This window comes from Pristiophorus japonicus, chromosome 9, assembly GCF_044704955.1.
Source record: "Pristiophorus japonicus isolate sPriJap1 chromosome 9, sPriJap1.hap1, whole genome shotgun sequence".
Lineage (NCBI taxonomy): Eukaryota > Metazoa > Chordata > Chondrichthyes > Pristiophoridae > Pristiophorus > Pristiophorus japonicus.
This window is the reverse complement of record NC_091985.1, coordinates 215,610,669-215,628,661: the sequence shown is the minus strand read 5'-3', so window position 1 is coordinate 215,628,661 and position 17,993 is coordinate 215,610,669. Positions and strand designations below refer to the sequence as shown.

The 17,993-nt window shown below is 47.0% G+C and overlaps 2 protein-coding genes across 5 annotated transcripts in view; one reads left to right on the top strand and one right to left on the bottom strand.

The window, feature by feature from the left end:
- Nucleotides 1–17,993, top strand: part of LOC139273627 (gastrula zinc finger protein XlCGF57.1-like) — a 70,339-nt gene that overhangs the window by 28,796 nt on the left and 23,550 nt on the right. Inside the window, exon 1 of one of the 4 annotated variants that reach the window (XM_070890600.1) lies at nucleotides 5,099–5,154. The exons of 2 other annotated variants lie outside the window; for them this stretch is intronic. The gene's annotated coding sequence lies outside the window, so the exon portion shown is untranslated. Of the gene's footprint in view, nucleotides 1–5,098; nucleotides 5,155–5,594; nucleotides 6,886–17,993 lie in introns of those variants that run through there. One more of the 4 variants, XM_070890601.1, reaches the window with a different exon arrangement.
- LOC139274122 (zinc finger protein 774-like) lies at nucleotides 3,802–4,350 on the bottom strand. Its single transcript, XM_070891165.1, has one exon. The coding sequence runs from the start codon at nucleotides 4,348–4,350 to the stop codon at nucleotides 3,802–3,804; it is 549 nt and encodes a 182-aa protein (XP_070747266.1).

The following is a 17,993-nucleotide window of genomic DNA, read 5'->3' as shown; positions in this document are numbered from 1 at the left end:
TTCACATTAAGAACACACATGAGATAATAACAAGGCATTGTTGTGTGTATTGTACCACATTGTAATGCCAGAATCCCGGAGAGTTTGGAGGGAACATGATGAATGGTCTGAGAATAATTGTGTTCAAGGCAGGAGGTTAAGAGTGACCAATGGCTATGCTCCCGGAAGTGCAAATACACCCCGCTAATACAGCTCTGCGGGACAGAGGGAACAGACAGAAGGGCAGACATAGATTGACAGACTTTCCAATCTGGTGTCCATTCCATTATAACCACATATCGCGACCGCTACTGCAGACCCGGGATCCCAGGATGGAGAAAATAACAACCTTCGCAAATAAATGAAGGGACACCTGATCAGTGAACTCCTGGTAAACTAGGGGAAGGAGTAAGAGCTGGAACTCCAAATAGAGAAATGCCACTGACTAAAAAGGATTACATTCCAGAACTTACTGTCCATAAAGTTAAACCTGTGGGCTGAGGACACAGGAGTTAATCTATCAGTAAATCTTTGATGGTTGTGATGGCCCCCGTGAGACACCACAGTGGATCCCAGCAGAGGATCCGGCTGTCGATCCACACAGACCATGCAGGGAGTGCAAGGTACGGATGAATTATTTCATGGCTCTTTAAAGAGAGGAAACATCCCCCTATCGCAGAGGACTTGTCGTGTTGTAATTATCTTTTTCTGTTGCATAGTGTCAGAAACAGAAATCAACGGGAGATGATGTCCCACTCTGTAAATGAACTCTTTGACACATTTCCATGCATTTCCTTTCTTAATTTACAAAGATCACAACTCCATTAGTCAACAGTCTGCCAGTTTTTAGTGAGGCTTGAAAGGTTTTACTGTGAAGCTACACTTGCCCATCTCTCTATGTGTCACTGTATTTGGATTGTGTTAAACAACAGTCCTAATATCTCGCCGACATCCATTATAATTTTTGAAATGTTAGATTGTACTTGAAAAAAGTTGAGTTTGAATCTGACAATTCTGAATTTGGGAGCTGTTAAATGATTTTTGTTTTGCACATAACTCTATGGTGATGTGATCAGTCATAGCAAATCAAAAGATGCTGCTATTTACTTAACACAACTAAATAATTCTACAAGGATGCTATCACAGTCTTCCTCATTATTAACTACACCACCCAATTTTGTGCCATCTGCAAATTTTGAAATTGTACCTCTGATTCTCAAGTCCAAATCAATTATGTAAATGGTGAACAGTGATCCTAGCAGCGATCCCTGTGGAACACCACTTCCCATCACCCGCCCATCTGAGTAAATATCTTTAACTCATCCCATTACTTCGACTGGACATAGAAACATAGAAACATAGAAAATAGGTGCAGGAGCAGGCCATTCAGCCTTTCTAGCCTGCACCGCCATTCAATGAGTTCATGGCTGAACATGAAACTTCAGTACCCACTTCCTGTTTTCACGCCATACCCCTTGATCCCCCGAGTAGTAAGGACTTCATCTAACTCCCTTTTGAATATATTTAGTGAATTGGCCTCAACTACTTCCTGTGGTAGAGAATTCCACAGGTTCACCACTCTCTGGGTGAAGAAGTTTCTCCTTATCTCGGTCCTAAATGGCTTACCCCTTATCCTTAGACTGTGACCCCTGGTTCTGGACTTCCCCAACATTGGGAACATTCTTCCTGCATCCAACCTGTCCAAACCCGTCAGAATTTTAAACGTTTCTATGAGGTCTCCTCTCACTCTTCTGAACTCCAGTGAATACAAGCCCAGTTGATCCAGTCTTTCTTGATAGGTCAGTCGCACCATCCCGGGAATCAGTCTGGTGAATCTTCGCTGCACTCCCTCAATAGCAAGTATGTCCTTCCTCAAGTTAGGAGACCAAAACTGTACACAATACTCCAGGTGTGGCCTCACCAAGGCCCTGTACAACTGTAGCAACACCTCCCTGCCCCTGTACTCAAATCCCCTCGCTATGAAGGCCAACATGCCATTTGCTTTCTTAACCGCCTGCTGTACCTGCATGCCAACCTTCAATGACTGATGTACCATGACACCCAGGTCTCGTTGCACCTTCCCTTTTCCTAATCTGTCACCATTCAGATAATAGTCTGTCTCTCTGTTTTTACCACCAAAATGGATAACCTCACATTTATCCACATTATACTTCATCTGCCACGCATTTGCCCACTCACCTAACCTATCCAAGTCACTCTGTAGCCTTATAGCATCCTCCTCGCAGCTCACACTGCCACCCAACTTAGTGTCATCCGCAAATTTGGAGATACTACATTTAATCCCCTCGTCTAAATCATTAATGTACAATGTAAACAGCTGGGGCCCCAGCACAGAACCCTGCGGTACCCCACTAGTCACTGCCTGCCATTCCGAAAAGTACCCATTTACTCCTACTCTTTGCTTCCTGTCTGACAACCAGTTCTCAATCCACGTCAGCACACTACCCCCAATTCCATGTGCTTTAACTTTGCACATTAATCTCCTGTGTGGGACCTTGTCGAAAGCCTTCTGAAAGTCCAAATATACCACATCAACTGGTACTCCTTTGTCCACTTTATTGGAAACATCCTCAAAAAATTCCAGAAGATTTGTCAAGCATGATCTCCCTTTCACAAATCCATGCTGACTTGGACCTATCATGTCACCATTTTCCAAATGCGCTGCTATGACATCCTTAATAATTGATTCCATCATTTTACCCACTGCTGAGGTCAGGCTGACCGGTCTATAATTCCCTGCTTTCTCTCTCCCTCCTTTTTTAAAAAGTGGGGTTACATTGGCTACCCTCCACTCGATAGGAACTGATCCAGAGTCAATGGAATGTTGGAAAATGACTGTCAATGCATCCGCTATTTCCAAGGCCACCTCCTTAAGTACTCTGGGATGCAGTCCATCAGGCCCTGGGGATTTATCGGCCTTCAATCCCATCAATTTCCCCAACACAATTTCCCGACTAATAAAGATTTCCCTCAGTTCCTCCTCCTTAATAGACCCTCTGACCACTTTTATATCCGGAAGGTTGTTTGTGTCCTCCTTAGTGAATACTGAACCAAAGTACTTGTTCAATTGGTCTGCCATTTCTTTGTTCCCCGTTATGACTTCCCCTGATTCTGACTGCAGGGGACCTACGTTTGTCTTTACTAACCTTTTTCTCTTTACATACCTATAGAAACTTTTGCAATCCGCCTTAATGTTCCCTGCAAGCTTCTTCTCGTACTCCATTTTCCCTGCCCTAATCAAACCCTTTGTCCTCCTCTGCTGAGTTCTAAATTTCTCCCAGTCCCCAGGTTCGCTGCTATTTCTGGCCAATTTGTATGCCATTCCCTTGGCTTTAATACTATCCCTGATTTCCCTAGATAGCCTTCATTCCCGTGCCAACAGGATTGCTGTACCAGACAGGAGGGGCAACACTTAAGGGTCTCTGATTCCCATTTCCCTTCTTTCTGGTGGATGATGGAGGTGCCACTGTGTGTAATGTGCATGTCAGTAAGAATTGTCTGCAAAGGATTAATCAGCACTTTCTCATTGGAGATGTTAATCAATGGAACCTTTTAGACACGGAATTATAGATTTTGTACCAAAGATCAATTTAGGATTGAAGTAAAAGGTCATAATTTTATTGTAAAATAATTCAGGGACTCTCATCAGAAATTACGGGGAAAGACCAGACAGTGGTTCTTAAAGGAACACAGCAGCCCGACAAGTCAAACAGCTATTTATCCAGAATATTAAACTCCAACCCAGTTATAAGGTTATTAATATCAGCAAAAACAAAACCCAACTGTCATAATGAAGATGGTTCAGTCTTGGATGTGACTAAGAGCAGAATCCAACCCCTGCAGACACAGGTGAACTCGCTGGTGTGTCAACAGGTTATATAATCGATTAAATCCCTTTTCACACACGGAGCAGGTGAACGGCCTCTCCCCAGTGTGAATTCGATGGTGGGCCAGCAGGTTCGATGATCGATTAAATCCCTTTTCACACACGGAGCAGGTGAACGGCCTCTCCCCAGTTTGAATTCGCTGGTGTTTGAGAAGGTCGGATGTACGAGTGAATCCCTTTCCACACACGGAGCAGGTGAATGGCCTCTCCCCAGTGTGAACTCGATGGTGTGTCAGAAGGTTGGATGAATGAGTGAATCCCTTCTGACACACGGAGCAGGTGAATGGCCTCTCCCCGATGTGAACTTGGTGGTGTGTCAGCAGGTGGGATGACCGAGTGAATCCCTTCCCACACACAGAGCAGATGAATGGCCTCTCCCCGGTGTGACTGCGTTGATGATTTATCAGGTCAGATGAATAATTAAATGCCTTTGCACAGTCCCCACATTCCCACGGTTTCTCCATGGTGCAGGTGTTCTTGTGTCTCTCCAGGTTGGACGATCAGTTGAAGCCTCGTCCACACACAGAACACGTGTACGGTTTCTCCCCGCTGTGAATGGTGCGATGTTTTTTCAGGCTGTGTAACTAGTTAAAGCTCTTTCCACAGTCAGTGCACTGGAACACTCTCACTCGAGTGTGTGTGTGTCTTGGTGCTTTTCCAGTCACACTGATGTTTGAAATCTTTTCCCACAGACACAACAGACAAACATTTCTCCTTCCACATTGAAAGGCCGATGATATTGGGTTCCTGATGAATGGAGTGAGTGTGTCAGACCTGGATGTGATGTTGGGTGTGAGTTTGCGGCCTGTAAATGCTGCCCGCCTTCTCTCACAGCCTGGAACAGCAGTTTACAAAAGCCCTGACTGTGAGTCCAGGATAGAAATTCACAACATTCTCTCCTCCTGGCCCAGGGAAAGTACCGCGCATGCGCCCTGCTGCCCCCTCAGCCTCCCAAGATGGCGGACGTCCCCCGGATTGTCACCGGGAGAAAGCCCCGCAGCTGCCCCCCCCCCGCCCGGGGAAAGGCCGGAGCCGCAGGTTCTTGTTCGGGGCCTGGGCCCGCACCGTCCGCGCATGCACAGCTCACACTGCCTGGGTGATTGACGGCAGCTCTCAACCAATAGGAAGAGCGGGGGCGGGACTGGAGGACCGAGCGGGCGGTGGGTCCTCCAACCAATCAGAGTGTGCGAGGGGCGGGGCTGAGCCCGGGTCTCCCTCACTGAGCATGCGCGGGCGGTGAAGACGGAGCTCGGTGCTTCCGGAAGGCGGTAGGAGATTATGGGCGCTGCGGGGAGATATGGACCCGGGGGTGGGCTGGGAATCTTCATAAACACCCGGTGTAGGCCTCAGGCGTAGAATCAGAGCCCGCAGCCCCCCTGTTTGTCCCGCAGTGACAGGCCCGGGTCAGCGGGGTCACTGGCCGCCATCTTCCACAGGCGGAGTTACGGCGCATGCGCGGCCCTTGGCCAGGAAGAATGAGTGGGCGGGGCTTCAGGGTTCCAGTCACGTCACAGACAGACCCTCGGAGCGAGGGAGACTTGGTCCACTCAGTGTGTTCTCACGTGACTGAACAGTCCAATCTGGGAATTACAGTCTCTGTCACAGGTGGGACAGACAGTGGGTGGGCAGTCTGGTTTGCCGCATACTGGTTCCGCTTGATTTCTGCATGCTCTCGGTGACGAGACTCGAGGTGCTCAGCGTCCTCCTAGATGCATAGAAAATAGGGTGCAGGAGTAGGCCATTTGACCCTTCGAGCCTGCATCACCATTCAATGTGATCATTCACCTCAGTACCCTTTTCCTGCTTTCACTCCATACCCCTTGATCCCTTTAGCAGTCGGGGCCACATCTAACTCCCTCTTGAATATATCCACTGAACTGGCATCAACAACTCTCTGCAGTAGAGAATTCCACAGGTTAACAACTCTCTGAGTGAAGAAGTTTCTCCTCATCTCACCCCTTATCCTTAGACTGTGTCCCCTGGTTCTGGACTTCCCCAACATCGGGAACATTCTTCCTGCATCTAACCTGTCCCGTCCCATCAGAATTTTACCTGTTTCTATGAGATCCCCTCTCATCCTTCTACACTCCAGTGAATACAGGCCCAGTCGATCCAGTCTCTCCTCATATGTCAGTCCTGTCATCCCGGGAATCAGTCTGATGACCATTCGCTGCACTCCCTGAATAGCAAGAACGTCCTTCCTCAGATTAGGAGACCAAAACTGGACACAATATTCCAGTTGAGGCCTCACCAAGGCCCTGTACAACTGCAGGAGGACCTCCTTGTTCCTATACACAAATTCTGTAGCTATAAAGGCCACCATGCCATTTGCCTTCTTCACCGCCTGCTGTACTTGCATGCCAAATTTCAATGACTGATGTACCATGTCACCCAGGTCTCGTACCTCCCCGTTTCCTAATCTACCGCCATTCGGGTAATATTCTGCCTTTGTGTTTTTGCCAGCAAAGTGGATAACCTCACATTTATCCACATTATACTGTATCTGCCATGCATTTGCCCACTCACCTAACCTGTCCAAGTCACTCTGCAGCTTCTTAGCATCCTCCCCACAGCTCACACCGCCACTCACTTAGGGTGGTCTTTGGCCAGGGACTCCCAGGTGTCGGTGGGGATGTTGCACTTTATCAGGGAGACTTTGAGGGTGTCCTTGAAACATTTCATCTGCCCACCTGGGGCTCGCTTGCTGTGTCGGAGTTCCGAGTAGAGCGCTTGCTTTGGAAGTGTTGTGTCAGGCATGCGAACAATGTGGTCTGCCCAAAGGAGCTGGTCGAGTGTGGTCATTGCTTCAATGCTGGGGATGTTGGCTTGATGGAGAAGACTGACATTGGTACGTCGGAAGGAAGCCAGCATCGCGAGACCTGAGCGGGCGCGGGAGCACAAAGGGCAGCGGCAGCTTGGAGCAGCGGCCAGCTGCAGCAGGGGCAGAAAGTAATAAAAGAAGTAAAAAGAAATCGAAGTGTGACATCACAGCCAAGCGCGTAAGTGATTGGTGATTGGCTGGTGGATTGGTGGGTAATTTATCTCTTTCTTTTCTTAAAAGTAGGTAACCTTTGGCATTGTTGCCAAATTAAGTTAATTTAAGGATTAAGGCATGGCAGGAGAGCCCAGACCCATGTCATGCTCCTCCTGTGCTATTTGGGAAATCAGGGACACTGGAAGTGCTCCCTGACTATGTGTGCGGGATGTGTATCCAGCTGAAGCTCCTATCAGACCGCATTGTGGCACTGGAGCTGCGTATGGATTCACTCTGGAGCATCTGCGATGCTGAGGATATCATGAATAGCACGTTTAGTGAGTTGGTCACATCACAGGTAAAGATTACAAAGGCAGATAGGAAATGGGTGACCATCAGGCAGAGCAGCAGTAGGAAGGTAGTACAGGGGTTCCCTGTGGTCATCTCCCTCCAAAACAGTACCACTTTGGATACTGTTGGGGGAGATGGCTCATCAGGGGAAGGCAGCAGCAGCCAAGTTCATGGCACCATGGGTGGCTCTGCTGCACAGGAGGGCAGGAAAAAGAGTGGGAGAGCTATAGTGGTAGGGGATACTATTGTAAGTGGAATAGATGGTCGTTTCTGCGGCCGCAATTGAGACTCCAGGATGGTATGTTGCCTCCCTGGTGCAAGAGTCAAGGATGTCTCGGAGCGACTGCAGGGCATGCTGGAGGGGGAGGATGAACAGCCAATTGTCGTGATGCATATAGGTACCAATGATATGGGTAAAAAAAACGGGATGAGGTCCTACAAGCTGAATTTAGGGAGCTAGGAGTTAAAACAAAAAGTAGGACCTCAACGGTAATAATCTCAGGATTGCTACCAGTACCACGTGCTAGTCAGAGTAGAAATAGCAGGACAGTTAAGATGAATACGTGGCTTGAGGAATGGTGTAAGAGGGAGGGATTCAAATTCCTATGACAGCGACACTGAAACCGGTTCTGAGGGAGCTGGGACCAGTACAAACCAGACAGTCTGCATCTGGGCAGGACTGGAACCGATGTTTGCTAGTGCTGTTGGGGAGGGCTTAAACTAATATGGCAGGAGGATGGGAATCTATGCAGGGAAACAGAGGGAAGTAAAATGGGGGCAGAAGCAAAAGGTCGAAGGGAGATAAGGAAAAGTGGAGGGCAGAGAAATCAAAGGCAAAAATCAAAAAGGGTCACAGTACAACATAATTCTAAAAAGGACAAAGTGTGTAAAAAAAAAAACAAGCCTGAAGGCTCTGTGTCTCAATGCGAGGAGCATTTGTAATAAGGTAGATGAATTAATTGCACAGATAGCTGTTAACGGATATGATGTAATTGGGATTACGGAGACATGGCTCCAGGGTGACCAAGGCTGGGAACTCAACAACCAGGGATATTCAATATTCAGGAAGGATAGACAGAAAGGAAAAGGAGGTAGAAACATAGAAAATAGGTGCAGGAGTAGGCCAATATGCCCTTCTAGCCTGCACCGCCATTCAATGAGTTCATGGCTGAACATGCAACTTCAGTACCCCATTTCTGCTTTCTCACCATACCCCTTGATCCCCTTAGTAGTAAGGACTACATCGAACTCTTTTTTGAATATATTTAGTGAATTGGCCTCAACAACTTTCTGTGGTAGAGAATTCCACAGGTTCACCACTCTCTGGGTGAAGAAGTTCCTCCTCATCTCGATCCTAAATGGTTTACCCCTTCTCCTTAGACTGTGACCCCTGGTTCTGGACTTCCCCAACATTGGGAACATTTTTCCTGCATCTAACCTGTCTAAACCCATCAGAATTTTAAACGTTTCTATGAGGTCCCCTATCATTCTTCTGAACTCCAGTGAATACAAGTCCAGTTGATCCAGTCTTTATTGATAGGTCAGTCCCGCCATCCTGGGAATCAGTCTGGTGAACCTTCGCTGCACTCCCTCAATAGCAAGAATGTCCTTCCTCAGGTTAGGAGACCAAAACTGTATACAATACTCCAGGTGTGGCCTCACCAATGCCCTGTACTCAAATCCCCTCGCTATGAAGGCCAACATGCCATTTGCTTTCTTAACCGCCTGCTGTACCTGCATGCCAACCTTCAATGACTGATGTACCATGACACCCAGGTCTTGTTGCACCTCCCCTTTTCCTAATCTGTCACCATTCAGATAATAGTCTGTCTCTCTGTTTTTACCACCAAAGTGGATAACCTCACATTTATCCACATTATACTTCATCTGCCATGCATTTGCCCACTCACCTAACCTATCCAAGTCGCTCTGCAGCCTCATAGCATCCTCCTCGCAGCTCACACTGCCACCTAACTTAGTGTCATCCGCAAATTTGGAGCTCCTACATTTAATCCTCTCGTCTAAATCATTAATGTACAGTGTAAACAGCTGGGGTCCCAGCACAGAACCATGCGGTACCCCACTAGTCACTGCCTGCCATTCTGAAAAGTACCCATTTACTACTACTCTTTGCTTCCTGTCTGACAACCAGTTCTCAATCCATGTCAGCACACTACCCCCAATCCCATGTGCTTTAACTTTGCACATTAATCTTTTGTGTGGGACCTTGTCGAAAGCCTTCTGAAAGTCCAAATATACCACATCAACTGGTTCTCCCTTGTCCTCAAAAAATTCTAGAAGATTTGTCAAGCATGATTTCCCTTTCACAAATCCATGTTGACTTGGACCTATCATGTCACCTCTTTCCAAATGCGCTGCTATGACATCCTTAATAATTGATTCCATCATCTTACCCACTACCGATGTCAGGCTTACCGGTCTATAATTCCCTGTTTCCTCTCTCCCTTTTTTAAAAAGTAGGGATACATTGGCTACCCTCCACTCAATAGGAACTGATCCAGAGTCAATGGAATGTTGGAAAATGACTGTCAATGCATCCGCTATTTCCAAGGCCACCTCCTTAAGTACTCTGGGATGCAGTCCATCAGGCCCTGGGGATTTATCGGCCTTCAATCTCATTAATTTCCCCAACACAATTTCCCGACTAAGAAGGATTTCCCTCAGTTCCTCCTCCTTACTAGACCCTCTGACCCCTCTTGTATCCGGAAGGTTGTTAGTGTCCTCCTTAGTGAATACCGAACCAAAGTACTTGTTCAATTGGTCCGCCATTTCTTTGTTCCCCGTTATGACTTCCCCTGATTCTGACTGCAGGGGACCTTTTTCTCTTTACTAACCTTTTTCTCTTTACATATCAATAGAAACTTTTGCAATCCGTCTTAATGTTCCCTGCAAGCTTCGTCTCGTACTCCATTTTCCCTGCCCTAATCAAACCCTTTATCCTCCTCTGCTAAATTTCTCCCAGTCTCCAGGTTCACTGCTATTTCTGGCCAATTTGTATGCCACTTCCTTGGCTTTAATACTATCCCTGATTTCCCTTGATTGCCACGGTTGATCCACCTTCCCTTTTTTATTTTTACGACAGACAGGAATGTACAATTGTTGTAGTTCATCCATGAGGTCTCTAAATGTCTGCCATTGCCCATCCACAGTCAACCCCTTAAGTATCATTCGCCAATCAATCCTTGCTAATTCACACCTCATACTTTCAAAGTTACCCTTCTTTAAGTTCTGGACCATGGTCTCTGAATTAACTGTTTCAATCTCCATCCTAATGCAGAATTCCACCATATTATGGTCACTCTTCCCCAAGGAGCCTCGCACAATGAGATTGCGAATTAATCATCTCTCATTACACAACACCCAGTCTAAGATGGCCTCCCCTCTAGTTGGTTCCTCGACATATTGGTCTAGAAAACCATCCCTTATGCACTCCAGGAAATCCTCCTCCACCGTATTGCTTCCAGTTTGGTTAGCCCAATCTATGTGCATATTAAAGTCACCCATTATAACTGCTGCACCCTTATTGCATGCACCCCTAATTTCCTGTTTGATGCCCTCCCCAACATTACTACTACTGTTTGGAGGTCTGTACACAACTCCCACTAACGTTTTTTTCCCTTTGGTGTTCTGCAGTTCTACCCATATAGATTCCACATCATCCAAGCTAATGTCCATTCTAACTATTGCATTAATCTCTTCTTTAACCAGCAATGCTACCCCACCTCCTTTTCCTTTTATTCTACCCTTCCTGAATGTTGAATACCCCTGGATGTTGAGTTCCCAGCCCTGATCATCCTGGAGCCACGTCTCCGTAATCCCAATCACATCATATTTGTTAACATCTATTTGCACAGTTAATTCATCCACCTTATTACGGATACTCCTTGCATTAAGACACAAAGCCTTCAGGCTTGTTTTTTTAACACCCTTTTTCCTTTTAGAATTTTGCTGTACAGTGGCCCTTTTTGTTTTTTGTCTTGGGTTTCTCTGCCCTCCACTTTTCCTCTTCTCCTTTCTGTCTTTTGCTTTTGTCTCCTTTTTGTTTCCCTCTGTCTCCCTGCATTGATTCCCATCCCCCTGCCATATTAGTTTAACTCCTCCCCAACAGCACTAGCAAACACTCCCCCTAGGACATTGGTTCCGGTCCTGCCCAGGTGCAGACCGTCCGCTTTGTACTGGTCCCACCTCCCCCAGAACCGGTTCCAATGCCCCAGGAATTTGAATCCCTCCCTGCTGCACCACTGCTCAAGCCATGTATTCATCTGCGCTATCCTGCGATTCCTACTCTGACTAGCACGTGGCACTGGTAGCAATCCCGAGATTACTACTTTTGAGGTCCTACTTTTTAATTTAGCTCCTAGCTCCTTAAATTCGTTTCGTAGGACCTCATCCCTTTTTTTTTACCTATGTCGTTGGTACCAATGTGCACCATGACAACTGGCTGTTCTCCCTCCTTTTTTACAATGTCCTGCACCCGCTCAGAGACATCCTTGACCCTTGCACCAGGGAGACAACATACCATCCTGGAGTCTCGGTTGCGGCCGCAGAAACGCCTATCTATTCCCCTTACAATTGAATCCCCTATCACTATCGCTCTCCCACTCTTCTTCCTCCCCTCCTGTTCAACAGAGCCAGCCACGGTGCCATGAACTTGGCTGCTGCTGCCCTCCCCTGATGAGTCATCCCCCTCAACAGTACTCAAAGCAGTGTATCTGTTTTGCAGGGGGATGACCACAGGGGACCCCTGCACTACCTTCCTTGCACTGTTCTTCCTGCTGGTCTTCCATTCCCTATCTGGCTGTGGACCCTTCACCTGCGGTAAGGCCAACTCGCTACACGTGCTACTCACGTCATTCTTAGCATCGTGGATGCTCCAGAGTGAATCCACCCTCGGCTCCAACTCCGCAATGCGGTCCGTCAGGAGCTGGAGGCGGACACACTTCCCACACACGTCGTCGTCAGGAACACTGGAGTCGTCCCTGAGTTCCCACATGTTACAGGAGGAGCATAACACACGACCAAGCTGTCCTGTCATGATTTAACCCTTAGATAGGCAACAACAATGCTAAAGTTTACTTACTGTTATAGAAGAGAAGAGAAGAAAAACTACTCACCAATCACCAGCCAATCATTTACCCCCTTGGCTGTGACATCACCTTTCTGTTTCTTTCTACTTCTTTTTTGCCTTCTCCCTGTAGCTGCACAAGTACGCCTCTCGCTGCCGCTGGGCCTTTTATAGGCCTCCGACCCCGGACTCGCGCCTCACCAACTGCCGCCGAATCTCGTGGGGTAGCGTTGCTGGTTAAAGAGTAGATTAATGCAATAGAGTAAGGAAGGACATTAGCTTGGATGATTTGGAATCTATAATGGGTAGAGCTGTGGAACACCAAAGGGCAGAAAACGCTAGTGGGAGTTGTGTATGGACCACCAAACGTAATAGTGAGGTTGGGGATGGCATCAAACAGGAAATTAGGGATGTGTGCAATAAAGGTACAGCAGTTATCATGGGTGACTTTAATCTACATATAGATTGGGCTAATCAAACTGGTAGCAATATGGTGGAGGAGGATTCCCTGGAGTGTATAAGGGATGGTTTTCTAGACCAATATATCAAGAGCCAACTAGAGAGCTGGCCACCCTGGACTGGGTGATGTGTAATGTGTAAAGAGACGGTCTGTGTATGGAGATGTAAAACAAGGAAACGGTGTCTGTGTGTGATAGAGACACAGCCATGTGGTCACAGTCAGAACAATGCACAGATATCCTGGTTATGGTTTGAGCAGGGTCAGATCATGAATGTAGTAAACATAAATATCACCAGTGTAGCCGCAGCTTGTTAGAACAGACCTGGGGAGCAGAGAGCTCTGAATTCACTGTATTATCCCCGTTCTCCGGATCAGGTAACTATACTGTCTGTATTTTGCAGTGCTGTTAATAACATCAGTAAAAGACAATCTATTATGAGCTTGATTATCTTGTGTCTGAAACCACAAGATTAAATATTTAGAGACAATAAGATGAACAAGTAAACACATCATGGCCCAATACTCCAGCTTTTTATTCACAGGAGAAAATTGTTTATCTAACTCCTCGAGTGGACAGAATAAAGAAAGATCCAAACTCTAAAAGCCCCTCGATGCATTTGTAAATATCTTTCAAATTCTGACAGATATCAATTGTCAGTATACGATCCATTCATGTCAATGGAAGACGAGAGAGGAGTTGGGGTGAGGGGGTTGGAGAGTAGGAGTGAATGAGGAGTTGGGGTGAGGGGGGGTTGGAGAGTAGGGGTGAATGAGGAGTTGGGGTGAAGGGTTCACTGCTCATGAATAGACTGTTGAACTATAATGAGGTTTGTTTTCTCTTTACAATGTTTTGAGTTGTGTGTTTAACTGAAGTCAGACACAGAGCTGCAATTACTCGCGGGCACTGGGCTGTTTCTAGTGAATGAATGTGGAAAGTGTTAGTGGGGAATAGATTTGTGTGGGATCATTCTGTGCTGAACACATTGCTGGGCTGCGAGTTTTTTATTCGATCATGGGATGTGGGTGTCACTGGCAAGGCCAGCATTTATTGCCCATCACTAATTGCCCTTGAGAAGATGGTGGTAAGCCACCTTCATGAACCGCTGCAGTCCGTGTGGTGAAGGTACTCCCACAGTGCTGTTAGGGAGGGAGTTCCAGGAATTTGACCCAGCGACAATCAAGGAATGGCAATATACTTCCAAATCAGGATGGTGTATGACTTGGAGGGGAACGTGGAGGTGGTGGTGTTCCCACGTGCTTGCTGCCCTTGTCCTTCTAGGTGGTAGAGTTCGCGGGTTTGGAAGGTGCTGCTGAAGAAGCCTTGGCGAGTTGCTGCAGTGTATCTTGTAGATGGTACACACTGCAGCCACGTTGCGCCGGTGGTGGAGGGAGTGGATGTTTAAAGTGGTGGATGGGGTGTCAATCAAGTGGGCTGCTTTGTCCTGGATGGTGTTGAGCTTCATTCATCCAGGCAAGTGGAGAGAATTCCATCACACTCCTGACTTATGCCTTGTAGATGATGGAGAGGCTTTGGGGAGTCAGGAGGTGAGACACTCACTGCAGAATACCCAGCCTCTTACCTGCTCTTGTTGTCACAGTATTTATGTGGCTGATCCAGTTAAGTTTCTGGTCAATGGTGACCCCCAGGATGTTAATGGTAGAGGATTCGGCGAGGGTAATGCCATTGAATGTTAAGGGGCGGTGGTTAGACTCTCGCTTGTTGGAGATAGTCATTGCCTGGCACTTGTGTGGCACAAATTTTATTTGCCACATATCAGCCCAAGCCTGAATGTTGTCCAGGTCTTGCTGTATGCGGGCATGGACTGCTCCATTATCTGAGGAGTTGCGAATGGAATTGAACACTCTGCAGTCATCAGCAAACATCCCCACTTCTGACCTTATGATGGAAGGAAGGTCATTGATGAAACAACTGATGATGGTTGGGCCTAGGACACTGCCCTGAGGAACTCCTGCAGCGATGTCCTGGGGCTGTGATGATTGACCTCCAACCACCACAACTATCTTCCTTCGTACTAGGTATGACTCCAGCCAGTGGAAAATGTTTCCCCTGATTCCCATTGACTTCAGTTTTACTAGGGCTCCTTGATGCCACACTCGGTCAAATGCCTTGACGTCGAGGGCAGTCACTCTCACCTCACCTTTGGAATTCAGCTCTTTTGTCCATGTTTGGACCAAGGCTGTAATGAGGTCTGGAACTGAGTGGTCTTGGCAGAACCCAAACTGGGTATCAGTGAGCAGGTTGTTGCTGAGTAAGTGCTGCTTGATAAAACTGTTGACACCTTCCATCACTTTGCTGATGATTGAGAGTAGACTGATGGGGCGGTAATTGGCTGGATTGGATTTGTCCTTTTTGTGGACCAGACATACCTGAGCAGTTTTCTATATGTTGGGTAAATGCCAGTGTTGTAGCTGTACTGGAACAGCTTGGCTAGAGTTGCAGCTCGTTCTGGAGCACGTCCTCAACACAACAGCCGGGATGTTGTCGGGGCCCATAACCTTTGCTGTATCAGTGCATTCAGCCGTTTCTTGATATCGTGGTGAATCGAATTGGCTGAAGACTGGCTTCTGTGATGGTGGGGACCTCGGGAGGAAGCCGATATGGATCACTTGACACTTCTGGCTGAAGATGGTTGTAAACACTTCAGCCTTTTTTCTTTTGCACTTATTTGCTAGGCTCCGCCATCATTGAGGATGGGGATATTCATGGAGCCTCCTCCTCCCGTTAACTGTTTAATGGACCACCACCATTCACGACTGGATGTGGCAGGACTAGAGCTTTTATCTGATCCGATGGTTGTGGGATTGCTTAGCCTTGTCTATAGTATGCTGCTTCTGCTTTTTAGCATGCATGTAGTCCTGTGTTGCAGCTTCCCCAGGTTGGCACCTTATTTTCAGGTGTGCCTGGTACTGTTCCTGGCATGCTCTTCTACACTCTTCATTGAACCAGGGTTGGTCCCCAGGCTTGATAGTAATGGTAGAGTGAGGGATATGCCGGGCCTTGAGGTTACAGATTGTGATGGAATACAATTCTGCTGCTGCTGATGGCCCACAGCGCCTCATGGATGCCCAGTTTTGAACTGCTAGATATGTTTTGCATCTATCCCATTTAGCACGGTGGTAGTGCCACACAACACAATGGAGGGTGTCCTCCGTATCTAGACGGGACTTCATCTCCACAATGACTCTGCAGTGGTCGCTGCTACCAGTGCTGTCATGGACAGATGCATCTGCAACAAGTAGATTGGTAAGGACGACATCAAGTAGGTTTTTCCTCTCGAGTTGGTTCTCACCATCTGCTGCAGGCCCAGTCGAGCAGTTATGTCCTTCAGGACTCGGCCAGCAGTGGTGCTACCGAGCCACTCGATGATGGACATTGAAGTCCCTCACCCAGAGTACATTCTGTGTCCTTGCTACTCTCAGTGCCTCTTCCACGTGGTGTTCAACATGGAGGAGTACCGATTCATCAGCTGAGGGAGGGCGGTAGGTGGTAATCAGAAGGATATTTCCTTATCCATGCTTGACCTGAAGCCATGAGACTTCATGGGGTCCGGAGTTTTATCTATTACTGATGTCAAACTGATGGGCCTATAGCTACCCGGGTCTGCATTGTCTCCTTTTTTAAAAATGGGGACTACATTAGTCTCCTTCCAATCTGTAGGAACCATTCCAGAGTGCAGTGAGCAATTAAAAATACAGGCAATTACCGATAATTAATCCCTGCCCGTCAGCTTGGTCCACTTGAACCCAGATCGCTTCAGCTATGCCTAATGAGGCAATATCAAGTCTCTCTAGCTGTTCGATTCTCACTGATTGAAATAGCAACCCCAGCTCCCCTTTGACCTACACTATCCTTTCTCAAACCATTGTAGACCTTTAGGTGAATGTCTGCCATCATTGTCATCTAGTCATGTCTCAGAAATACACAATACATCTAAATTCTCCAACACAGCACAGGATTACAATTCTAACAATTTGCTTCCAATACTCCTTGCATTTACATAAAGGCAATTTAAAAGTCTCCCATCTATTTCTTAGTTATTAATTCTTGTTTGCTTCCTAACTGGTTTAACTTCATGCTTTGCTTCTATGTAATTATCACGTGCAATAAGGCTAACTTTGAACTTATCTACACTATCCCCTTGCTGAACTCTGGGATAATTCAGCACCCTCTGCCAACCTTTTAGCTCCCAAGAAGTTAAGATGGAGGTTGTCTCTCCTAAACAACTTACCTTGTCCAGCGAAAACCTCCCAATTATTGATGAAGTGAAGCTGCTTCTTTTTGCAGAGGTCCTGAAGCCAGATGTTGAATCCCAAGGTTTTGGCTATTTCTCTCCATCGATCGGGACATGACTGGTAACGTAGAAACATAGAAAATAAGTGCAGGAGTAGGCCATTCGGCCCTTCGAGCCTGCACCACCATTCAATAAGATCATGGCTGATCATTCACCTCAGTACCCCTTTCCCCCCTCAGCCCGGAGACTACTAACCTTGCATCCCTTTGCTGAAGGACATTTATGAGGCTTTTGTAGGAATCCTGTATCACAAATGGACTTCTATCCATGATACCATTAGTTCCAATATGTAAACCTACTAAATATCTTGACATTCCCCTTTCATTAGTTCTTCCACACAATGCTGGAGATCAGTTACCTTGGTCTCTGGAAAACAGAAGACTGCTCTTGACAGAGCCTTACCTCTACATAGGCTGCTGCCTGTGTGCCTGATGGTGGAGTCCCCAATGAGGATTGCCCATTGCCTCTTGCTCTTGCTCTGGCTGTTCAAACAACGTCCTCTTGGACTTTTCAGCCTTCCTCTTACCTTTTCCAAGATGCTAATATTAGGATTGAGGTTTGGTATCACTGTTGCTGACCTCACTGCCTGTCGTGTTCTCCAAATCACAAAGCGGGGCATACCGGTTTGAAGTAATAAGAGAATCCAAAGAAACTGTCCCTTTAAATGGACACAGAGACTCTCTCCCTTTAAACAGGCACAGAGACTATGTGAAACTAAGAAAGAAGCATTATTGGCCAACTAAAAGTAAACCAGATGCTGGGGCCTGTAAGTAGCGCTCCACCAGCTGACATCCGACTGAAGCCCGACTGCTATCATCATCAGTGCCAGGCACAGGACCAGGGGGCGAGGGACAATTTTTGTTCCGGGGCACTGTGCATGATGATGACGTCAGCCTCACTGAGCACAGCAGAGCGGGGTGCAA